The 24,726-nt window shown below is 43.0% G+C and overlaps 1 protein-coding gene and 1 non-coding gene across 2 annotated transcripts in view; both read left to right on the forward strand.

The window, feature by feature from the left end:
* Positions 1–1,184: 1,184 nt before the first annotated feature.
* Positions 1,185–24,726, forward strand: part of LOC128579606 (POTE ankyrin domain family member B-like) — a 76,726-nt gene continuing 53,184 nt past the window's right edge. Inside the window, exons 1-9 of the mRNA XM_053581596.1 lie at positions 1,185–1,283; positions 1,575–1,634; positions 2,715–2,821; positions 5,358–5,454; positions 7,279–7,445; positions 11,960–12,074; positions 12,234–12,407; positions 16,113–16,219; positions 17,583–17,717. Of these exons, the coding sequence (XP_053437571.1) occupies positions 1,185–1,283; positions 1,575–1,634; positions 2,715–2,821; positions 5,358–5,454; positions 7,279–7,445; positions 11,960–12,074; positions 12,234–12,407; positions 16,113–16,219; positions 17,583–17,717 (1,061 nt within the window). The remainder of the gene's footprint in view (positions 1,284–1,574; positions 1,635–2,714; positions 2,822–5,357; positions 5,455–7,278; positions 7,446–11,959; positions 12,075–12,233; positions 12,408–16,112; positions 16,220–17,582; positions 17,718–24,726) is intronic.
* LOC128579612 (U6 spliceosomal RNA) lies at positions 20,455–20,561 on the forward strand. The gene has a single exon (XR_008378219.1). It is a non-coding gene; the product is annotated as a U6 spliceosomal RNA (small nuclear RNA).

Here is a 24,726-nt window from a genome sequence, read left to right on the forward strand (position 1 = left end):
AGAATGGAGAGGTTTGGAAGTCAGTTCTTGGAAGAAATTTTGGAGGCATAGTCTGCAGAATTTGATGATACTTGTACTATGTGGGAGAGGAGGGGTTGTTAAGGACAGCACCAATCTCTGCTGGATGCTGGGCAGAAGGTAGTGTGCTCACCAAGACTAGCAGTGCTGCTGAGGGTCTGGATGAGAAAACCTAAGGCAACTGGAGACATCTTGTAGCCAAGTAGCCCGGAGTCTAAGTGGTAGAAATCCAGACACAGGCTGCTGAATTAGAAGGAAAAGTGTCTCTTTTAAGGAGGGAGAAATGCCATGGAGTGAAGAACTAGCAGGCTGTTGGTAGACCTGGGGGGCAGATCCATGGGTGTGAGGGTAGGAGCCAGGTGAGGATAAAAAGATGTGCATGGGCTCCCTCCAGAGAAGAGAGAGAAGGGGGTCTTTGGATGGAAGGTCTTGGGATGTCAATGTTAGAGGAGAGACTGGAAGGGTTAGAGGGGCAGAGTGTGTGCCTGGGATGCAGGAGGTAGAGGTGGTGCTCCTAGAGCATGTTCCTTGTGTTGGCACGAGAGACAGTCCACTCCACCTAGCCCATCTATTGCTGCCCCTTCTGTCCGCTACTCAGAGATTGGCTTTCCAACCCCCTGAGCACTTGTCCGCACCAGTCTCCTATTTCTGTCCACACTGTTTGCTGCTGTTTGCCTGCCAGAATGGGACTTCCTGAGGTGGAGGACTTGCCTGCCCTGTTGCTTACTATGTCCCCCAGAGTTCAGCACAGGCTGGCAGAGCAGATGCTCAGTAATGTTGCATGAGTGAGTGCAGGTGAGCAAGTGGGCTTGTGTTCCTGGCGACCCTGGGAAGGTTCCTAGGCCAGGAGAGGCCTGCCGTCTGCCAGAATGCTAGTGCTGACATCCATCCTCTCTAGACAGCAGCCAGGTGGACACAAGTGGTTATGCTGTACGGAAGTGTGGTCTGTGAGCTGTAGCCTGTGAGCCGTGGGCTGTGCAGCCTTCCCACTCCTTGTCCTGGGCTGCCCTCATGAGTACCTCAGCCACCATTGTCACCGGGCTGCTGTGCCAGGAGAAGTGGAGAAGGCTCTGGTGCCTGTAGCTGAGCCAAGTGTGCCCAGCTTGCTCACAGCCTCCATGCTTTATCCCCACAGGCTGCGGTGCCTCTGCCACTACATAGTGACCATGCGCTACTTCGAGATGGTCATCCTCGTGGTCATTGCCCTGAGTAGCATTGCTCTGGCTGCAGAGGACCCTGTGCGGACAGACTCTCCCAGAAACAATGTGAGTGGCAGAGGGGCTGGCTTCTCCCCTAAAATCCTCCCTCTCTGCTATGTCTCCTCCTCAGGGGTGCAGGGCCCAACGTCTGAAGGCAGGAGTAGCAGGGGTTGGGGCTACAGCCAGGGGACTAGCCCAAAGGGATGGATGCATGTCTGAGCCCTGCCTCCTAATGCCCAAGCCCACAGCTCCCAGATTGGCTGTCTGCCCAGTGACTCAGAGGAGCTCGGAGCCCCTGCAGCAGCCCTGGCTCAGGCCCCAGCTTGGTGTTTGGAATAACCTTCCTTTTGGTTTCAGGCTCTGAAGTACATGGACTACATCTTCACAGGTGTCTTCACCTTTGAGATGGTGATAAAGGTGAGCTGTGTGTCGATCCCAGCTACCTGGTGTTTTGCTCATCTTCCCATATGAGATGGGGCTAAGGCTGGGGGTTAAGCCACATTCCTAGTAGCCTCTGGTGAGGGTGCACAGTGGGCGGGTAAGCAGTGAGTATATGCATATGTGTGTGAGGACATGAGAGCAGCTGCTGCATGCATATGGGGTGTGTTTTGAGAACAAGAGGCTTCGTCATTCATTGAGGACCCCTTGTGCAGGATCGCCTCCCCAGCAGTGCCTGGGTCCCTGCTGCACTCCACTCCTGGAACAGGACACTTTGGGTTCAGCTCCTTCCCTAGGGCTGCTGTGTGACAGGAGGCCAAGAAGCCTGGAGAGAGCTGGGGGGCCGTGGGAAGTAGGCAGTGAAGACACAAATTTAAAAGGGGTCTGGCATTTGCCTGGTAACAGGCTCAGGGTCTGCCGCCTCGCTGCAGCCTTCATTTCTGTCTCTACGTGTGGATATGAGTGTTCCCTTATCAGTGTCTGACAGGCATGTGCTCAGCGTGGTTGGATGTGCACACGTGTGTGTACACCTATGACTTCAGCATGTGTGCCCAGTGCATACTCTCAGGGTGGCACTCGGCACATCATCATGTTTTATAAATGAGGAAACTGAGGCTACAGAGGTCCTGGCACCTGTTCCAAGTCCCCACACAGGGAGTGGCAGAGCCAGGCCACAAATGAAAGTCCTATAACCTGGACCAGCTGCTCTTCCTGCTGCATTGAGCCGGCCCTCTGAAGGTGTGGCAGAGCATGGCCCTGCAGAGCACATGGTGGCAGACCCTCCCAGTCTCATTCAGGCTTCAGGGTGGCAGGGAGCCCAGGCAGGGTGCCAGGCTGTCATGAACTGTGACACTGGGGTCAGTGACCTTGAGTCCCTTAGAGGGTATGACCTGGACTGTGACCTCTGCCCTGGGAGGGCATGTGAGCATGTTCCGAGGCTGCAATGAGGTCACAGACGTGCGAACCTTTGCTGAGAGGGAGTGACCCTGTGACACCAGGACCTGGCTCTACCTCTTTTCTGGAACATTATATTCGCTAATGTGTGTTTCTCACCTGAAGATGATTGACTTGGGACTGCTCCTTCACCCTGGAGCCTACTTCCGGGACCTGTGGAACATTCTGGACTTCATTGTGGTCAGTGGGGCCCTGGTGGTGTTTGCCTTCTCGTAAGTAACCATATTGGCTCTGGTCTGGCTGCGTGCAGCCCCCAGAACCGTGGTACAATCATGTTAGGGTGGCCAAGGAGAAGACCTTGAGTGTAGGGGCATGGGGTGATGTCTGTGGGCCATATGGAACTGGTCCAGCTTCCTGGAGCTGGGCTCTATGGGGCCAGGGGACCTGAGGGGACCCGAGGCCTGTCTGTCCCTGACGTTCCACAGGTACCCGGTGGTTCTAGGACTGGGTGCAGCCCCACAGGGCCCATACGAGCAGCTTTACCTGAGGTGAGCATCTGGGCCAGTGCTGTTCCCAGCCAGAGTTGGAGGTCATCTTACCCTCTTGGGGTATTGGGCTGTTCCTTCTGCGTCCTTTGTGGGAATACTCCCCCTGCTGGAGTGGGGCCTAGAGAGAACTCTGTCAGGCCTTGCGTGGAGAGTGTCAGGGCCTGGGGGGACCTGGTGGGTGCAGAGGGCAGCTGTGAAGTGAGAGCCAGAGACAAGGAAGGCCCCTGACAGTCGATAGGCAACACTGGGGGCTTTGCCTTCTCTGAGCCTACTGGGAAGGCTGCACCTGCACAAAGGCCCCTCCTATCCTGCCAGTGTCACTGACTCTGCTCTTTTTGCCTCCTTGTTGCTGGACTCGGTAGGAGCACCATGGGGTAATGCTTCTCTCTCTCTCCCCCATGCGTCCGGCATCACAGCTCCAATGGCCTCTCTCCAGACCATTTCATCACCAGCCTCGCCTCCTGCTCACCCACATTCCCCATCTGGGCTGCATGCTGCTAGGAGCCATGTACCCAAGCCCAGTGTTTCTGTCATGCCTTGGGTTGGGGCCTAGGGCTGGACATGGTCAGCCCTTGCTGCAGTATTTCCTAAAGATCAAGGTGTCCTGGTCACGTGCTAGAGGCTGAGAATATCAGCTGGAAGGCAGTGAGGTGGCAACTTCCAGCTGTGGCCATAGGCCCCAGGATGTTGGACCTCTTAAGCTGCTTCCTCTGAGGCTCCTTTCTTGAAGTGCAGCTTCCTCCCCACTCCTTCCTGACCACATCAGTGCCTAGCCATACCCAGCTTCCCCTCTGGGTGTCTTAATGAACCCTCCTTCCATGGTGAAGGGAACGAGAACTTTGCCAGGGTATTGGGAGGGTCCTGCAATGAGGACAGTGAAGCCAGGGATGCTGGACAGTCCCAGCAGGAGGAGAGAGGTGAGACCCAGCCAGGTGGCTTCAGAGGAAGAGAATGGGAGGCAGCCCTGAGCTCGCTATTCTGCATGGATGTCAGAGGGCTGCTCCTCCCAGACAGGCAGTGTGGCCTTCCTCCTGCTCTGCCCCACCCCAGGCCAGCGTCTGTCCTCCCTTCTCTGTCTGGCAGAGGAGGGTGGTTTGAGAGTAGGTTCAGGGGCTTCTGCAGTGATGGAAATAGCCAACTTAGAGGGGCTGGGCTTTGCCCACCTGAAAACTCAGCATTGCAGGGGAGTTTAATTGGACTCTGGGGTGTAGGCTGCTGCTGGGGCAGCAGAGGACTGGGTATCCAGACTCTCCAGCCCCATGAAGGCCTGAGACACTCTGCCCACCCCACCCAGTGGGCCCAGGAAGACCCCTAAGGATAGGACCACACACACCCATGCAGGCCATTGCCCACTGAGTAAAGAAGCCAGAGCCCCAGGTATGAATGAAGCCCACTCCATCCTGTCCACTCCTGCCCGCATGGACTAAGGGCTTTATGCTTCTGATAATAGGCTCTCCATGAAGCCTGGCCTGGCCTCGCCTCAGGTGGAGTTGGTAGGAGGTCAGTAGGTCGGCCCCCAGTGCCTGCTAGGCCCAGTTCCTGGGGCCCTGGCAAGCAGAGGCAGCACCTAGGTCTGCTCTGGCTTTTCCTGCGAGAGTCCCTGATGTGGGCACATGAACCCTGGACTTCGGAGCTTGTTTCTAGTGCCTGAGTTTTCTTTTCCCTGACTTTCTCCCTGCTCCCCTCTGTGTGAGTTTCCCTGTCCACTGCTCTGTCTGTGGCTCCCTCCCTCCTTCCTCACTCATGGTTTATGTATGTAACGTCTCCTTCTTACTTTCCTTCCCCACTTCCATCTTCTTTTCTGTCAGCTTTTTGTCATCTGCAATAGTGTTAGGGTGGCCAAGGAGAACTGTAGGAAGAGGCCAGACACGGCCCCCTTACCTCCCTCTGCCAGGACTGAGAAAGCAGGGGGAAAGCCCTTCCAGAATGTTGCGGTACTAATGGGCTACAGTACTGATACAGGCCCCCTGTCCTCTGCTCCTGGAAGCTGGCTCGGGGTGGCTGTCAGAGTGTGGTTGAGGGAACTCTGGGCTCTCCCTGTGCCCCAGGTGCTGCTGTCCTGGTGCTGGTCCCAGCCTGGCCCCTGTCCTCAGATGAGGCCCCAGACAGGCAACCATGGGAAGAGCCAAGTGGCCTGTGGTACCTGCAGGGCAAGGCCTCCCTGCTTCTGGATACAGAGTGGTGTGAGCCAGACCCTGGGGGGCTGCATGGGTGCCACTCACAACTCCACCTGTCTGCATCTGTGGTTTCTCCCTTCTAGAGGATCCAAAGGGAAAGACATCAACACCATCAAGTCCCTAAGAGTTCTGCGCGTCTTACGGCCCCTCAAGACCATCAAACGGTTCCCCAAGCTCAAGGTTAGAGCCTGGACCTGGGGCTTGAAGGGTGTGCTGTGCGTGTATGCACAGGTGTGTGCATATATGAGCATGCATTTACGTATGTCTACTCAAATCATACACCTGCATGAAGGAGATGGGCTCACTTAGCTGCAAAACCTTACCCAAGTAGACCTTGTTCCCAACATTCTCCTTCGTTAGCCCAGCAGGACCAAGGGTTTTCTTCAGTAGCCAACAGTGCAGTGAAGGGGATGTCTAGAGAGGTGGAGGATCATGGAGGGGAGATGATGCTGGGACACAGGCTCCAGGAAGTTTAGGACTCAGGAGATGGGCATGGCTGAGGTTGTGGACAGAGGATGAGTGTAGCCCAAACATTTGGAATTGTGCTAAAATCTAATCTTGATGGAGTGTGTGCTGGGCACTGTGCTAAGTACTCATTTAATCCTCCAAATTTTTTGTGCTAGTTCCTGTTATTAATAGCTTAGAAAAGCAAGCCATGGAGCATTAAGCAATGTAGGAGCAGAAAAAAGTTTGCTTAGAATGCGTGAGGCCCTTGGCGCCGCAGGCTGTAGAGGACGCACGGTACCTCGGCGTGGCCGGCGACTGCTCCTGGGCGTTGTGGCTGTGATAGAACGCACAGCTCCTCAGCGCCGCCCTTTGCGAGGGGACCAGGCCTGGCGACCACCTCAGCGCGACGCCCTCAGGACACCGGGGTTCTGCGATTCCAACCCTGAGTGCGACTTTCCTGTCCCAGCCCTGCCTGCCCAGGGGCAGCTGGTGTTCAGAGAACCGGGAGGGGGAGGTTCTGTGTTGAAAATGGAGAGTGCTGTGTCCAAGGTCCAGCATCGCTGCCCCACGTTCCATTTGCAGGTCAAGGAGGGTGGGCCCTCAGGCCAGGCAGGTGGGATGGACAGGGACTAGGCTGCCAGCCCGCTGCCACCACAGCCGGGGCTGCAACTCGTTGTCAGGTGCCTGCAGTGACTGTCCAGAAACCCCAGATCTCGCGACGCCCTCAGCAGCACCGATGCAAGGGTGGGGGCCTCAGCCTGCGCCAAGCCGGGCGGTGGGCCCGGCACTAGCAGCAGCACTCAGGGGCGGAACAGGCTGCACCGCTGAACCCTGAGGTCGGTGTGTCCAGCGCTCAAGGACTCGTGTCCAGCATGCGTCCCAAGGGCCCTACCGACTCCGTGGGCCAGCTCCTGCTGGGCCCATGCTGGGAGTATGGGGTCCGCGCCCACCAGGCAATCTGGCTGAGCGGCTGCTGCCAGGTCATTGGCCAGGCTTGACTGCAACTGAGGTGTCAGGTGCCTTGTTCCTTCCTTCTAGGAGCGCGGGCAGGTTCCTAGTTGCAGGGCTGCTCCCCACAGTCCCTGGCCCTGTCCAAACAGCAGCAAGGACAGGAAATATCTGCCTGAGCTGAGAGGGTACAGAACTCCCTAGATCCCTCCTGCACGCACCATGTGCAGCAGGTGTGCCAGGCCTGGCGGGCAGTGTACGAGGACCCTGTGCACCCAGGGAGCCCCGAGGTCCAGCTCTGTAGCCACGCCCTGCACGCCCAGGCACCAGCTGCACACAACTTCCGGACGCCAGCGCGGGTCTTCCTGCGCACGCGCACTGCAGTTGCTAGCCTTCGGTTGTACCAGTCTGACCACGGAACCGCCAGGCTTGTTTCCTGGAGTTGCTGCCAGACCTGGTTAGGACACCGTCCTAGGGCTACGCTGAGCGAGAAAGCGGAGGGGAGGGGGTGGCGGAAGGAAGTCTTCGGAGCCAGGAGCTCTATCTAAAAGAAATTGTTAGCTGCAGGTGGAGATGGGCAACTCAGCCTTGACCCCTTTGGTCCACCAGTACTGGGACCAGAATCAGGACCCAGTCTTCTCAACGGCCGGGTATGAGGTCAAATTTAAGGACCTCAAGACTCTCCACAGAGCTGCCTACGACGGCGACCTCTACGACATGATGGACCTGGTCCATCTGAAAAGAAATAAGTTAAATGCATATGACAAGAAGAAGAGGTAATAGGAACAGGGAGCCGGCTCGGGCTGGGGCGGGGGGCAGGGGTTGGGTGGGATGGGGTTGGGGATGGCGGCGTGGGGGGTGAGAGGTGGGGTGACCAGGTGTGAGGGATGAGGTGTGAGGGGTGTGAGGGGGGAGACGCCCCCTTTCATGGGCTCCCTGGGCCAGCCCTCCTGTCGCCAGGGCTCCTTAGAAACTGAGATGGGGAAGTCTGGGAGAGGTCCCGCGCCCCACTCGGGCCACCACTATGGGCAGCAGAGCAAAAGCTGAACCTCATCTGGTTTCCATTCCACTCCAGATTCCCCTTATACAGCTCTGTATTGAGCTTTTTTGTTTGTTTGTTTTTTGGAGACAGAGTCTCACTTTTTTGCCCTGGATAGAATGCTGTGGCGTCATAGCTCCCCAACAACCTCAAGCACTTGTCTTGTCTCAGCCTCCAGAGTAGCTGGGACTACAGGAACTCGCCACAACACCTGGCTATTTTTAGAGATGTGGTCTCGCTCTGGCTCAGGCTGGTCTTCAACCTGTGAGCTCAGGCAATCCACCCACCTCGGCATCCAGAGTGCTAGGATTACAGACGCGAGCCCCTGTGCCCAGCCTGTATTGACCATTTTAAAGTAATTTAACCAAGAAAATTAGGTATAACCGCATTTTATTTTTGATGTACACATTTTAGAACATAATGTTCTGTATATTATGGAAAAGTACATAATGAGAGAATTCCTACAATATGTCCACCTCTGAGCTAACACATCTTTAGATCAAGTCCAATTTCCATTTTATATCGAAGTGCAGCCGTGGGTTTGCGTTCTCTACCGAGGGGGTCTTAGAAAGCAATTTTAAAGTGGTAAGATGATTGCATGTGCTTCAGTAGGAAGACTTATTTTCCTGAAAATGTGAGCTCTTTCCATGTTTATTAATTTTAAATCAGCCAAATAAAAATGCCAAAATTTTTCAATTTTTGAGTTGCATATGGTATCCATCTTTTGTTATTGTCATGATATTAAGAAACATTTGTAATGGTGTGAATAAAGACTTGCCTATTTAGATATCAAAATGTGCTATTAAGGTCCACAAATTTTTTACTAACATTTGAAAAGACACATGAATGAATGGCACAAAATATAAAATCCAGATAGACCAAATGTATAGGAGAATTTAGAACTTGATAATGGTGACATTTTATATTATTAGCGAACAATGAATTTTTCATAACTGAGGTGTCTGTTAGCTGGAAAGAAAGTAGATAGATTTTTAATTCACAAAAGTAAGTTCATGGCTGGGCACCGTCAGGTCAGTGGTTAGGACCCCGGCCACATACACCGGGGGGTGGGGGTGGGGTGGGGTGGTGGGTTCCAAGAACAGCATGCTAGACAAAGACCACTACAACAAATATATAGTCAGGTGTTGTGGGGGCACCTATAATCTCAGCTACTTTGGAAGCTGAGGCAGGAGAATTGCTTAAGCTCAAGAGTTTGAGGTTGCTGTGAGCTGTGACCCCACGGAACTCTACCCAGGCCAACATAGTGAGAATCTGTCTCAAATAAATAAATACATAAATAAATGTAAGTTCATAATAAAATACATATTAAAAGTTTTAAATATACCAAATGAGGAAAGTACTAGGAACAAACCTAAATGCCTATTGAGATAGATACATTTTTATGGTAAGAAGCCCTTCCTGAGAATGACCTCTGAAGCAAGCTTTCTGAAGATTGTTTCAGCAAAATAAACGTTAAAACCCTCCGTATATGAGGGGAAAAAATTAACAAAACATGTTTACAAAATATTTGCAACACATCAAATGAAAATATATCTTAATTTGGGCAGCACCTGTGGTTCAAAGTGTAGGGCACTGGCCCCATAAACCAGGGGTGGCTGGTTCAAGTCCGGTCCTGGCCAAAACTGCAAGAAAAAAAAAAAGAATTCTAAAATTCTGCAAAGTACATTTTTCTTTACTGATCTACAATTGATCTATGGACCTGGGAAAAACATTTAGTGTTCTTGATAAGACAAGGACCTTAAATTAAAAAGGGAATACTTTTTTTTTCTATCCACAAAGTTTATAAAGATGCAATGTGGTGGTACTTATGCTTTTATGTGCTTATGACCTTTTAGATAGACTCCAACAAGTCATAATAAAATATTTTTATGGAGTAATTAGAAATTCATAAAATTCGACTTTCTCAGCTCTGCTTAAAGTAACACTGTATTAAGGAGAACCTACATAACATGCCTGTGGCTCAGTGAGTAGGGCGCCGGCCCCATATGCCGAGGGTGGCGGGTTCAAACCCAGCCCCGGCCAAACTGCAACAACAAAAAAAAATAGCCAGGCGTTGTGGCGGGCGCCTGTAGTCCCAGCTGCTCTGGAGGCTGAGGCAAGAGAATCGCGTAAGCCCAAGAGTTAGAGGTTGCTGTGAGCTGTGTGACGCCACGGCACTCTACCGAGGGCAGTACAGTGAGACTCTGTCTCTACAAAAAAAAGAAAAAAAAAAAAAAAGAAACTTCAATGCATCCATAGGGTAGTACAATATGTGACAGAATCCTAATCTGGCAGAAGCAGCCACTTAGGTAAGAGTGGCATATGAAGGTGGCATATGAACAGGTAGGTGTCAGCTGTCATGTGGAGGTGAACTTTTAAGATATACAGTGAGGAAAATGTCAGTTTGCTGATATGTACACATGGACTATGGCAATGTGTTAGCTGAAAATATGTAAAAAGTTTGACAAAAGCAGTTAGTGTTAGAAATTGGTATACGACTAAGATTTTTCTTTTTTTCCCTGTGATTTCTGCAGTGAACCTGTATAAGTTTTAGTAGCAGCTTATTATTAATGAAATAATCCGTTCACAAGGATTATGGGATATGAATCTTACACAAGAAAAATAATTTCCCACTTTTTATTAATTCATTTATTTGAATTAGTATCTTCTGCTAACTTGTAGTCTCTTCAAAATGAATCTTTTTACCTGTATCTGTGCATGTATATTCTGTTGCATATACATTTTATTATGCACATTGTTTTCATCATATGTATTTATTATATATACAAATAATTATAGATTCATCATTTTATTTGTGCCCTTAAGAAAATAAAGCTTGCAAATATAAATGATTATTAATCTTGCAAAAGTATTGCTTTACTTCTTGAGTTTTTCTTTTTTCTTTTAATTGAGCTCCCTATCCATCCTTTGAATCCATTTATTCTACAAACATAAGCTGGAAACCTCTTTGGTAGGAGACATATACTATAGCCTTTCAGGACCGTTCCATCCCAAACCATCATGTTTACCTGAGCAGCCTGAGGAAGATGAGAGGTTTAAAATTGTTGCATTAGGACTTGATCTCACATGCAGTTTTTCCTCCCTCCTGTTAAACACAGATAAAAAGATTCCTTTACTTTTGAAGAGAATAAAAGTTAGCATAAAAATAATTCCTAAAGTTAAACAATTATTTAAAAAGATATTTTAGTGACCTTTGAAATTTTATAACAGTCTTAATGACTAATACTAATCACTGGAAATATCTCCTTTACATGTCAATCAATCTAAGCACTGAATAATGAGCCACACTTTCCATTTGAATTCTGCATTTCTTTTGTTTTAAATATTTTTGAAATCAAAATGAGAATTAACTTTCTTTTGAAAATTGTTGTTAATTCAGCCATCTTTTTGTCCTAGTACATTTAAAAACTAAAATTTATTTAAATGTCATTCATATAAAAATAAATGCTAGAGACCTGTGTGTGCCAAATCTCACTCACTGTAAAGCCACCATGGAATGTGCTATGCCCCATTATCTTAAGTTCAATACTGTAATTTTTAAAATGCTGCCAATTATACTTATAATCATGAATTACAAGTGGCATTCCTAAATCAGAGATGTTATAATGGAAAAAAAAAAGAAACATTATAATACAGTTGTATTTCTAATCTTTAAAACATACCACTGAGTAGATATGATTGTATCATTTTACTTTAATCAGAATGTCATCTTTCTTAGCATTCATAGTAATAGTTATAATAAACAACTGTTATTTGTGCCAGGAACTGTTAAAAATGGTCAGCATCACAAGGGTATCCTGTAAGGTGTCCTTACTATTTCTTTTCTTTTTTTTTTTTTTTTTTTGCAGTTTTTGGCTGGGGCTGGGTTTCAACCCACCACAACTGGCATATGGGGCTGGCGCCCTACTCCTTTGAACTACAGGTGCCGCCTGCTCTTACTATTTTTATTTCCATTTTATCGATGAGGAAATTAAGACACAGAAAAGCTAAGCCAAAGTATGTCCCAAACTGAAGTTACTGAATCCAAAGGCCAATGTCTTTGGATTCCAATAGGCTGTTCTTTTGTTACACAGTGAGTGTTAATAAATTTCGTTCTGTCTTCACAAGAAAATTAAGGATTTGTTCTGAAAACAGGAATAAATGAAATTTAATGCTTACGACTACGTGAATGATTACATGTTTTTAGTTAGTGTGCTACAATTTTTTAAAAAGGCTCTCTCAATTTTGTAGAAGTGCTTTGCATTTGGCTTGCGTAAGAGGCTATGCCAAGGTGTCCACTATGTTGATCGACAAGGACTGCGATCTGAACATCAGAGATGCTGAAGAGAGGACACCTCTGATAAAGGTATATAGTAGCCAGATTTCAGCTTGAGATGGATTTTATTTAAACCCATAGAATAAAATGAATTTATCACAATTGAATATAACTAATAAGTGAAATCTGTGAAAGGTTTATATTGCATTCCTAGAACTTATGATCTATTTCTTGGTGTAAAACTGACAGGCCGTGCAATGCGAGAGACCGCAGTGTGTCACTCTCCTCTTAGAACGTGGCGCAGATCCCAACATCACGGATATCCACGGTAACTGCGCTCTCCACTATGCTGCCCACAGCGGCAATGTAGAGATTACAACAAAACTCCTTGAACATGGTGCCGCTACAGAGATAATGAACAAGGTATAGATTAACTGACTTTATTTTGAAAATATCGGAAATACATTTGTTTTAACATTGACATATGTAAGGGTTCAATTTTCCAAGTTTGGAAACTTAAGCATTCCCTAAAATAAAATATTTTGAAATAGCTCAATTGTCAAAGGTTTCTGTTTAAAAATTGGTACTTTCGAAGGAGCATGAGAGAGTACATCTTCTTTTATGCATTTATGTTAAATATTTGAGATAACACTGAATTTGTTGAAGGTTAAATTATTTTTTTCAATTTTTTTACCATTCTGCTGTTTCTAATTGTAAAATAGCACAGAAAAGTCAATTTATCCTAGAAATAGGCTTTATCTTAAAACTTCGACAAAAGGAATGTATTTTACAAGAAATAGAAATCTTGCTGTTGACAGGTTTCTTAAAAAATAATTTCTAGGAACATGATTTGCCTCACATAAGCAAGGAGTAAAGAGGAAAATGGGGAAAAGGGAAAGGAGACTGATCAGAAACACACAGGCCAGTTTAAAAACTGCATGATTGGGTAAATGAGGTGAAAGCTATGTTGATTAGTATGATGTAAGCACTTCAATTTGTTCAAATAATCAACACACTGAAAATGGCATAAATGTTTTTATGATCTATATACAAAAGACTTAATAAAAAAATCATTAAAAAATACATAACTGCAGGAAATACCAATAAGAGGGGGTTTTGCATGTTTTGTCCAGTTTTTTAACATTTAAACCAGAATCTCTTTATTTTGAGGGATAATAACTCTCAGTTTGAGAGAGTTAGTGAGAGGTAGACTTGTCTAGGCATCAATTTTAGGAGAACTCCGAGAAAACCAGATTGACAATGAGTATGATGAATTAAGAAAGAAGGAAGAACAAATAATTAACTGATCATCCTAATTTGGCAGAAGCAGCCACTTTTAGGTAAGAGTGTAAACTCTACTCTCAAGACCAGAATGTCTTGATGGGAAGGTGGGGGAGAAGGACCTTTTCCGTAGCAAAATCAAGGTGCATGTTCAGTTCACTAGTCCCTGTTCTCCCCTTCCCTAGAAACATTAAATGGAATTTTCAGTAATGACTCCACCTCTTACTCTTTCTTCTTTTTATCCAAATTCCCAAGTGGTAACATAATTGTCCATGTAGGTAGACAATGAGACAAAAGTGGTTTTCTGTTGCATTAGTTCTCCACTAGAATTGTGCAACACAATGAACTGGGGGGAATGTAAAAGAATAATTTAGAAGTCTAGGCTCTGTCCTGAAGATTTTGATTCAGAAAATATAATAAGGTCCAAGCACGTATATTTAAAAATATTTCCTTGAAGGCAGGTACATGTTTGAGGGAGAGGGAGATTGAGGTAGGAAGGATCAGTCAATCTCAGGAGTTGTTGTTTTTTTTTTTTTTTTTTTTTTTTTTTGAGACAGAGTCTCATTGTGTTCCCCTGGGTAGAGTACCTTGGCGTGACAGCTCACAGCAACCTCCAACTCTTGTTTAAGCAATTCTCTTGCGTCAGCCTCCCAAGAAGCTGGGACTACAGGTGTCTGTCACAATGCCGGGCTATTTTTTTGTTTTTGTTGTAGTTGTCATTGTTTGGCAGGCCTGGGCTGGCTTAGAACCTGCCAGCTCAGGTTTTTTTATATGGCCAGTGCCCTAGCTGCTGAGCTACAGGCACTGAACCAACCCAGGATTTCTTGACACTTTCTCTGACACTGTCCCTAAGAACAACACAATTTCTTCAAGACTCTGATGCACTGAGCACTTAAGTGTAATTATGAATTCACATGTATCAAAAATGTAAGAAATTTCTAGAGGCACTACTTCTCTTTCAATCTCTGCTTTCCAGTAATATTAGACTGATGTTTATGATGTCTTTTACTGCTTAAGAGGGTAAAAGGAATGTTACTGGCAGTATCTGTTAGCTTACAGAGCACCTTCTTATCCTTTTCAACCATCAATCATTTACTGTTATTGAGAGGGATTTTAGAAATTTACTTGTGTATAGTCTTTCAATAAGTGCAGACTGACCATTTTAGTATTTCCTCTTTGTTATCATTCAGATGATTAAGTCAACAAATGTTTTTTACAAGTAGAGTTTTCTCAATCAGAATAGTAGTGAATCCTTTACCTTTTTTTTTAGTTGAAGCTGTAATATGAACTGTCTTAGCACATCTTTTAGGGCCACAGAGCTTCAGCATAATCAGGATCTCAGTTTGAAACACTGAAAACCATGAAGTTAGAATACATATAGGAATTTTTTTTAAAAAAATTATATTAGTCCTTAGTGATGGGGTCATATCTTAGAACTTAAAAAATGGCTTTTAAAATCTCTTTGTCTTTGCATCTATCAAATAATTGTTTTCCTGTTACAAAACCTATAAGCCTTTTTAAGTTAATCATGGTTGTAGTTGGATAGATGATGACATATGTTTTGCCTCAGCACCATCCCTTAAAAATGAAAATGATTTAGTGCCTTTACTTAGGCTGTAAACAATTCATGTAAGTCAGTATTAGAACTTCTATTAAGAAACCATTATATTTCTGCTTTATATTTTGCTGAAAAAAACATAATTTAAAGAGAAACCAGAAAAAAATGGATTAGAAAGTTAAATATGCATTAGATTTCCATATACCATTTTCATCGAGAATAATGTTTCTCAGTGAACTTTCTAACAGCTGAGATAAAAATCGGTAATCTTTTTTTGTTGTTGTTGTTTGTTTTGTTTTGTTTTGTTTTGAGACAGAGTCTCACTATGTCACCCTTGGTAGATTGCCATGGTGTCGCAGCTGACAGCGACCTCAGACTCTTGGGCTTAAGTGATTCTCTTGCCTCAGCCTCCTAAGTAAAAAATTGATAATCTTATAACAGGAGACATCCCATGGGCCATTTAATGATAAGCAAGAAAAGTTCATTTGAAGTCTAGCTTTTTTTCACTCAGAAAACCTTAGTGAACCATTCGCAACAGGAGTGACAGACCAATTGGCATCTGGGGTCTTGTCACCATCGACAGAAGAGAGTCCTGAGTTGGTATACCTGGTGAAATCCTCCCCCTTTGTTGGAAAGCTTTCAAGGATCACGGAAACTCTCATTTCTCAAATGTTAGGGTTTGCCCCAAAAATGTATTGCCAAAGAGGGTTTAAGCAAATTCAAGAGATTGCTTTAATATTGGATATATAATGGAAAGTTTGGTAATATTTGTTATGCATAGATGATCATGGAAACTTTGTGTTGGGGGTACATACTTGTAAGTAGTCTTTGAAATCCAGTGTAAGAAATACTGATCTAGGGGTAATAATTTAGATCATTAACTCAATAAAAATACTGAAAATAGTTACTACTATATCTTAGGGTAGGGGGATATAGAGATATTAATAATAGATACTGCCTCTGCCCACAAGAAGCTCTTGGTTTAGATGAGAAACAAGAAAGTATTATACTGTGGTAAATGCTGTGATAGAAGCAAAGATTCTTCAAAGCATTAAATGTCTGAACTGAGTTTTGGAGGTAACCTGAGTTGATGTGAAGAGGCAGATGAGAGGTGTTTCCAAGGGAAGGAGTGTCACATTGGAAAGCACAGAGTAATGAGAAGGAAGGGTCTACTTTTTATTTATTTTCTACATTATGTGTACAATTTTAGGACCTTATATAAAGTTTTCCACTTATAAAAGTGTATAATTTTGACCAATATTGTATTAATTGTTTTTGCTGTATTGCAGAAAGACACCACACCACTCTTCCTTGCTCTGAAGGAAACCCATTCAGATGTGGCGGAACTTTTAATTAAGCATAAGGCAAATATACATCTAGTTGATGGATGTAGGAGGTACAGTAATTCGTTCTGTTTTTAAAACCTGAGTGGTATTCTAGAGTGGCAATAGTATCTCTCCTCAGAAATGTTAAATGAACAATAACGTTACCTCATAATTGTTGTATAGTGAAAAATATCCACACAGATCTTCAGTTACGCAGAAAAGCAGTTATTTTGACTGAGAAATATGAAGGACAGTATACAGAAGGATTTACCTTTTTTTTCAATATTGACTGATATTTGTTCGTAATTTGGTGTTTTGGTGATATATTAGCTGATAGGCTTTAGTTAGTTGTATAAAATGTGGACTTAAACTTGTAGTTTACTTTATGACTTAATATGAAATTCTTCACTCTTTCATAGTATTTTTTAACAACTGTTGCTTATATGGTTTTCCTTTAGAATGTTCTGTGTCCCATAAATAGGAGCTGGGATTCATTTTCTCTTTTGAATGACTTAGTGAGTCTTTAAGTTGTTTTCTTTAAAGAATATTGACGTTAGATTATCCTTAAGTGACTATTAATTGCTATTACCAGATCCTGTGGGTTCATCAGCTTTTTTTCCATTTTTACTTCTAGTGTAGTTTGATGTTTTAGTTTTAATTGGCATGGGCAGAAGGATGAAAACTTTAACTGGATAAACTTTTCCTTGAATAAAATAAGCCATAGGTGGGTGATAAAGTGTAAACAGAGAGGCTTTAGATTCCCCGAAGCCTGGGTTGGATTCCTGGCTTTTCCACTTGCTAGGTGTGATGTTAGGAACATCATTTATCATCAGATGTGTTTTTTGATCTGAAAAGGAGCATAATCTGCCAAGGCTTATGGTGTGTAAAGTCTTATATGTACACACACAGAGACATATACACACATACACACAGATACATATATATATATACACACACACACACACACAATAATTTAATGCAGTTCCTAGCACATGAATATCAGCATCAAAATCTGTAAGTACTCTGACTAAAATTATTACCATTATTATTGTTCTTGGAAGCCTGCAAGTAGCTCTTACTTATTTGACCACTATCTGACTTTGAATGAAAATATATTCTATTTAGATAGGGAAGGAATGGAGAATTCTACATCTAAATCTTGCACTATGTAAGATAAGTGATCTCAGCATAGTTTCTTGACCATTAAAGCCCTATAAATTAGCAACTTGTACTGTGTTATACCAGTGGTTAAGAGGCTTCCTTTTAGCTTCAGTGGAAATTGGCTAAAATGAACATTTCAGTACCCAAGATGTTCATGTCTGTAAGAACATTCTGCACGGACAGGCAGGATATTGAATTGGTAAAGTATATCCAATTAGTACTATAAATAACTTTTTTCAAGTTTGTAAGTGTGGGTTATCTTTCTTATTTTAGAACAGCGCTCATGCTTGCTGTACTTTGTAATTCGGAAAGCTTAGTGGATCTTCTTTTGGAGCAGAATATTAATGTCTTTGCGGAAGATTTATTTGGACGGACTATAGATAATTTTCTTCTTCCTGACTCTGAAAGGTAAGTGTACACGATAAAAGACTACTTAATGCTGGGTGGCACCCGTAGCACAGTGGTTAAGGTGCCAGCCATATGCACTGGGGGTGACAGGGTTGAACGGGGCCTGGGCCTGCTAAAACGACAATGACAATTGCAACAAAAAAATATCCAGGCATTGTGCAGGCACCTGTAGTCACAGCTTCTCAGGAGGCTTAGGCAAGAGAATTGCTTAATCCTAAGAGTTTGAGGTCGCTGTGAGCTATGATGACATGTCACTCTACCCAGGGGGACAAAGTAAGACTCTGTCTCAAAAAAAAAAAAAGAAAAATAAAAAAGACCAGTTAATGTTAAATTGAGGTGTAAAATAATTATAACTATTGCAACTTGTACATCAGTTGAAATTTCATGGTTTGTTTCAGAAAGTTTTAGAATGGAAATGAGATAGCCGGAAGAAATCCAAAGGATGGAGGTGTTACAAGTAGTAATGAGTGCAGGGTTCTTAAGACTTTTAAGACCTTTGGGCAGCGCCTGTGGCTCAGTGAGTAGGGCACCGGCCCCATATGCCGAGGGTGGCGGGTTCAAACCCAGCCCCGGCCAAACTGCAACAAAAAAAATAGCCGGGCGTTGTGGCCGGCGCCTGTAGTCCCAGCTGCTTGGGAGGCTGAGGCAAGAGAATCGCGTAAGCCCAAGAGTTAGAGGTTGTCTCACTCTACCCGAGGGCAGTATAGTGAGACTCTGTCTCTACAAAAAAAAAAAAAAAAAAGACTTTTAAGACCTTTAACCTTACGGATTTCAGTTTTATTTTGTTTTATTACAAGTACAGCCCCTATGCGTGGGATAAAGACAGTGTCACAACTCTGCTTTTTCTGAGTAGTTATATGGGTCATGAAAGGTCCACTTTAGTAGAAGCTGTTGTACCATTCCCTGCTGTACTGTTGTGCTCTAGACCTTCCTCCTTGAAATTTTCAAGAACTGAACAGGTTTTAAAGTGCAAGAAAGGCAATCCTCTTTTATAAGGCAGAAAGGGGAGAAGAAGGACTTTGTACTCATTCTGTTTCCCCTGATTGTGTTACTGCATTGTTGCCTGGAAACTGGTCCTGCAGTCTGGTAATTATGCTACTAGGAAGTCTTTGCTGATTCAGATGCCTCAGTCTCCATGGTCAAACACACTTAAACTTCAAAGTAATACTTTTTGTGGTTCACTTACATTTGCTTATATGCTTGTCCATTGTTCCCAAAAGCACTAGCATCGTTCTCTGCTCTGGCAGCTAGGCCTCTGACCTTTAGCCACACAAACACACAGTGAGCAAAGAGATCCCTTCCCGTACTTATATAGAGCTTATATGGAGCTCACATTTTAGTTTAGACTTAGCCTAATCCTTTGTACATTCTCCTTTAAAGTCCTTTTGTCTAGCAAATAGTAGCTGAGATTGTTCTAAACTGTCAGAGAGTTCCAAATAATGATGCAGGAAAGGAATGGAGTTCCGTTTCTTCTTTGTTACCAGATCTATGCCCTGAAGCCTACTTATAGCCTGTGCAGCACCTTTTCTTAGGCTGTAAAAGATCCCATGTCCTTCTCTAGTAGTGGACACCAACTTGTCCTTGGCCCTCAAATGATTTGTCCTCCATAATTATGAAAATCTTTGAAGCTACTTGGTTCTCTACCTCAAAATTTAAGAATGTTTTCAAATTCTATGTCAAATTCTAAGAATGTAGCTGCTGGATGTAAACCTCTGAATCTGAACAGGTTAGTTGTATTTACATGACAAATCAATACCAAAGCAAATAGACAACCTACCCAATAAGAAGATATATTTGCATATATTGAATTAGATGAAAGATTAATAACTAGGATCTACAGATAACTCAATAAACACAAAAGAACCAAGAATCCTTTACAACATAGAGCAAGAGAGATGAATAGAATCTTCTCTAAAGAAGGCAGATGAATGGCTAACAAACATATGATAAAATGCTCATCATCCCCAATTATCCGAGAAATGCAAATCAAAACCACCCTGAGATATCACCTAAACCCAGTGAGAATGGCCCACCTTATAAAGTCTCAAAACTACAGATGCTGGCATGGATGTGAAGAGAAGGGAACACTTTTGTACTGCTGGTGGGACTGCAAACTAGTACAACCTTTTTGGAAGGAAGTATGGAGATCCCTCAAAGAACTCAAACTAGACCTCCCATTTCATCCTGCAATCCCATTACTGGGCATCTGCCTAGAAGGAAAAAAACAAAACAAAAACAAAAACATCTATTTACTTTAAGGACACTTGTGCTAGACTGTTTATCACAGCTCAATTTGCAATTGCTAAAATGTGGAAACAGCCTAAATGCCCACCCACCTAGGAATGAATTAGCAAACTGTGGTATATGTATACCATAGACTACTATGCAACCACTAAAAAAGATGCAGACTTTACATCTTTTGTATTAACCTGGATGGAAGTGGAAGACATTATTCTTAGCAAAGCATCACAAGAATGGAAAAGCAAGAATTCTATGTACTCAATTCTAATATGGGAAAAATTAGTGACCTAGCACACAGTGTGGGGGTTGAGGATGGGGAGAACAGAGAAAGGAAGGGGGTGGGAATCATAGGGGGTGGTACACGTTTTGGAGGTGGAACACTATTATTGGAAGGTCTTTATCTGACAAAAGCAATCAATGTAACCAGGTTCTTTAAATCCTCAATGAAGCCCCCAAAATAAAAAAAAAAAAAAGTTACATACAAAAGTAGAACATTGTGCTTGCTTTGGCAGCACGTATAATAAAATTGAAACAATACAGAGAAGATTAGCATGACTCATGTGCAAAGGTCACATACAGTTTCTTGAGACATTCCATATTTTGTGTAGTTCTTGAATGGTGACTGAATTGTTTGACAAACTCTAATAGTATGAGTCAAAGCAAAATGGGCAGCACCCAATAGTGAAACTGTGATGTTCTCTAAAAAAAATTTTGTGTAAGATGATCTATGAAATGAGCATGGAGCTGAATAACACTTGGGATGTTGTGTGCAAAGTGTTGTTGATGTATTTCAGAAATGAGAAAGTATCAACATGGATCTCGCTCCTTCATGGAATTTAAAGAAGCAGGATTTTTTTGTCGTCTACATCAATTGGAGATGAGCATGGAGATTAAATACCATTCTAACAAAGATCTACTGGTTCAGAGTCTGACTAGGTACTAGGTAGAGAGAGAATAGTAGGAATCCAAACCAGGTCTTGACGTCTATTAGTTTTCTACCATTATAATGGGGGACATTTACTTTATGTTATCTAATTTAGTGGGCTAATGTCTTACAAATAAATTTTGTTGAAAACTATGAAACAGCTGAGATGACCTTGTTACTGGATGAAGAGAGTTTGGCCACCTGTCACTGTCAGCCAATATGCAGAGATGGGGATAGATGCACCAAACTTTATTTGTCAGAAGTCCATCAATTGTGGAGAAGATGAGAGCGTCCTCTCCAAGACTGTCCTGTTCTATTTCCAAAATCACATTTTTTTATTGTTGGGGATTTATTGAGGTTCTTCATTCAAAGAACCAGGTTACACTAATTGCATTTGTCAAGCAAAGTTCCTCTTATAAATGTGTTCCTCCCCCAAGAGGTGTGCCAAACACTGTGACCTCCCCTTCTTCCTTCTCTCCACTCCCCCATTCTCTGACCCCCCAACATGTACTAGGTTATCAATTGTCCTCATATCAAAATTGAGCACATTGGATTCTTGCTTCTCCATTCTTGTGATGCTTCACTAAGAAGGATGTATTCCATCTCCATCCAAATTAGTACAAAAGATGTATAGTGTTCATTTGATTTAGTAGCTGAATAGTATTCCACGGCACACATATACCACAACTTGTTAATCCACTCCTGGGTTGGGGGGCATTTAGGCTGTTTCTCCATTTTTTTTTTTAATTGTAAATTGAGCTGCAATAAACAGTCTACTGCAAGTGTCCTTATGGTAAAAGGATTTTTTTTTTTTCTTCTGGGTAGGTACTCAGTAATGGGAGGATCAAATGGGAAGTCTAGTTTGAGTTCTTTGAGGGTTCTCCATACTTTCTCCTAAAAGGTTGTATTAGTTTGCAGTCCCAGCAGAAGTGTACAATAACTAAGAAAATGTCATAAAGGCTACGTTGAACGGTTTGATGAGAATATTTCAGATTGTATATGAAACCAGCACATTGTACCTCTTGATTGAACTAATGTACACAGCTATGATGCAACAATAAAAAAATAATAAAAACAAACAAACAAAAAAAGAAGTGTTCCCTGCTCTCCACATCCACACCAGCATCTGTAGCTTTGAGACTTTGTGATGTTGGCCATTCTCACTGGGGTTCAATGATATCTCAGGGTGGTTTTGATCTGCATTTCTCGAATAATTAGGTATGATGAGCATTTTTTCATATGTTTATTATTTTTCCATTCATCTGTCTTCTTTAGAGAAGGTTCTCTTCTTCTCTCTGGCCAATTGACAGAAGGGATTTTTGACTTTTTTCTGTTGCTTAGTTTGAGTTCTCTGTAGATCCTAGTTATAAATCTGTTGTCTAATTCATAGTATGCAAGTATCTTTTCCCATTCTGATGACTGTCCATTAGCTTTGGTGGTTGTCCCATTAGCTGTACAGAAGCTATTGAGTTTAATTAAGTCGCATTTGTTTATTCTGCTGTTGCAGTTGCCACTGAAATCTTCTTCATACAGTCTTTTCCCAGGCTGATACCTTGAAGTGTTTTTCCAGTATTTTCTTTAAGGAATTTTATTGTTCTGTGCCTTAGATTCAGATCTCTTATCTATCGTGAATAAATTTTAGTGAGTGGTGAAAAGTGCAGATCCAGTTTCAAGTGTTTTATGTATGGTTATCCAGTTCTCCCAGCACCATTAACTGAATAGGGATTCTTTCCTCCAGTGTAGGGTTCTTGTTTGGTTTATCAAAGATTAGGTGGCTGTAAGATGTTAGTTTCATTTCCTGGTTTTCTATTTGGTTCCAAAATGTCTATATGTCTATTTTTGTGCCAGTACCATGCTGTTTTGATCAATATGGCCTTGTAGTACAGCCTAATATATGGTAGACTGATTCACTCAGGTTTGTTTTTATTACTAAGGATGGCCTTAGCTAGACAGGATTTTTCCTGGTTCCATACAAAACAAAGAATTATTTTTTCCAAGTCTTGAAAGTATGATGTTGGTATTTTAATGGGGATTGCTTGAATCTGTAGAATGCTTTTGGAAGTACAGACATTTTAACAATGTTGATTTTCCCCAGCAATGAGCATGGTATGTTCTATCATTTGTTAATATCCTCTGCTATTCCTTTTCTTAGGGTTTTATAATTTTCTTTAAAGAGATTCTTCACCTCTTTTGTGAGGTATATTCCTAGGTATTTCATTTTCTTTGAAACTACTGTGAGGGGAAGGGTGTCCTTGATTGTCTTCTTGTCTTGGCTGCTGTTATTGGTGTATACAAAGGCTACTGATTTGTGGAGATTAATTTTATATCCTGGGACCTTACTGTATTTTTTGATCACTTCCAGGAGTCTTGTGATTGAGTCTTTGGGGTTCTCTAAGTATAATATCATATCATCAGCAAAGAGGGAGAGTTTGACCTGCTCTGCCCCCATTTGGATGTCCTTTATTTCCTTCTCTTGCCTGATTGTATCGGCTAGAACTTCCAGCACTATGTTGAATTAGTAGTGACGATAGAGGACAACCTTGTCTGGTTCCATTTCTAAGTGGAAAAGATTTCAGTTTTGCTCCATTGAGTATAATACTAGCTGTGAGTTTGTGGTAGATAGCTTTGATCAGTTTAAGAAATGTGCCAACTATACCTGTATTCTTCAGTGTTCTAATCAGAAAAGGATGCTGGGCTTTATCAAATGCTTTTTCTGCATGTATTGAGAGGATCAGGTCTTTGTTTTTGCTTCTTTTGATATGGTATATTCCAAAATCAATTTTATATGTAAATGTTAAAAGAAAGAATCATACTAACCCTTATATTAAACAGCAGTAATAATACTTATTTTAAATAACAATAATCACCATAACCAATGATCTGTAACAAACAATAATTGACATAACCCGTGATCCATATAACAACATTCCAATCCAGAAGTTAATCTCTTTAATACATTGCCTTAAGCTATTCAAGATATACAATGTTAGGTTAAACCCATATTTACAAGACAACAAGGATGGGAGACATGAGGCAAAGGTCACATAGGACATACTCAGAGGTCACATAGGACCTAACCATCCAGACCGTCTGTGTCATCTCAGCCCTAGCCTGACTAACTCCATCTTATTCTCGCTTTGTGTGCTATCAACCTGATTTATAAGCCACACAGTAGAAAACAACCAATATCCAAAAAAGTAGGACTTAATGAACATGTACTTGAAAATGCAACATTAGAATATTACAACCTGTGGGGCAGCACCCATAGCTCAGTGGGTAGGATGCCAGCCACATACACCAAGGCTGGCCGGTTGGATCCCACCCAGGCTAGCCAAAATGACAGTGACAACTGCAACAACAACAACAATAATAGTCGGACATTGTGGTGGGAACCTGTAGTCCCAACTACTTGGGAGGCTGAGGCAAGAGAATCACTTAAGCCCAAGAGTCTGAGGTTGCTGTGAGCTGTGACACCATGGCACTCTACCCAGGGTGACTTAGTGAGACTCTGTCTCAAAAAAAATAAATAATAAAACAATTACAACCTGTGAAAAATGCAGATGGTATTTTATGTGGGATTCTATGACAGTTTCAATAATAAATTTTAGGAGCAATGTATTCCATTGTATTCCTGTTTCTCTGAGCATTTAAAAATTTTGTCTCAGTAAAGCATCATAATAACCTAGTTAAAGATGGTCATAAAATCCTTATTTTTAGAAAAAAAAAATTAATCCTTAAAGAGGCAGTTTTGGCACGAACAATTAGCTATTTGTTGTAGAGGTAGAACTTATTCTGAGTTCAGGAAGTTTTCCATTTTTTCAAGCTAATTCTAATTAATGTAAT

The sequence above is a fragment of the Nycticebus coucang genome, unplaced genomic scaffold (genome assembly GCF_027406575.1).
Source record: "Nycticebus coucang isolate mNycCou1 unplaced genomic scaffold, mNycCou1.pri scaffold_70, whole genome shotgun sequence".
Classification (NCBI taxonomy): Eukaryota; Metazoa; Chordata; class Mammalia; order Primates; family Lorisidae; genus Nycticebus; species Nycticebus coucang.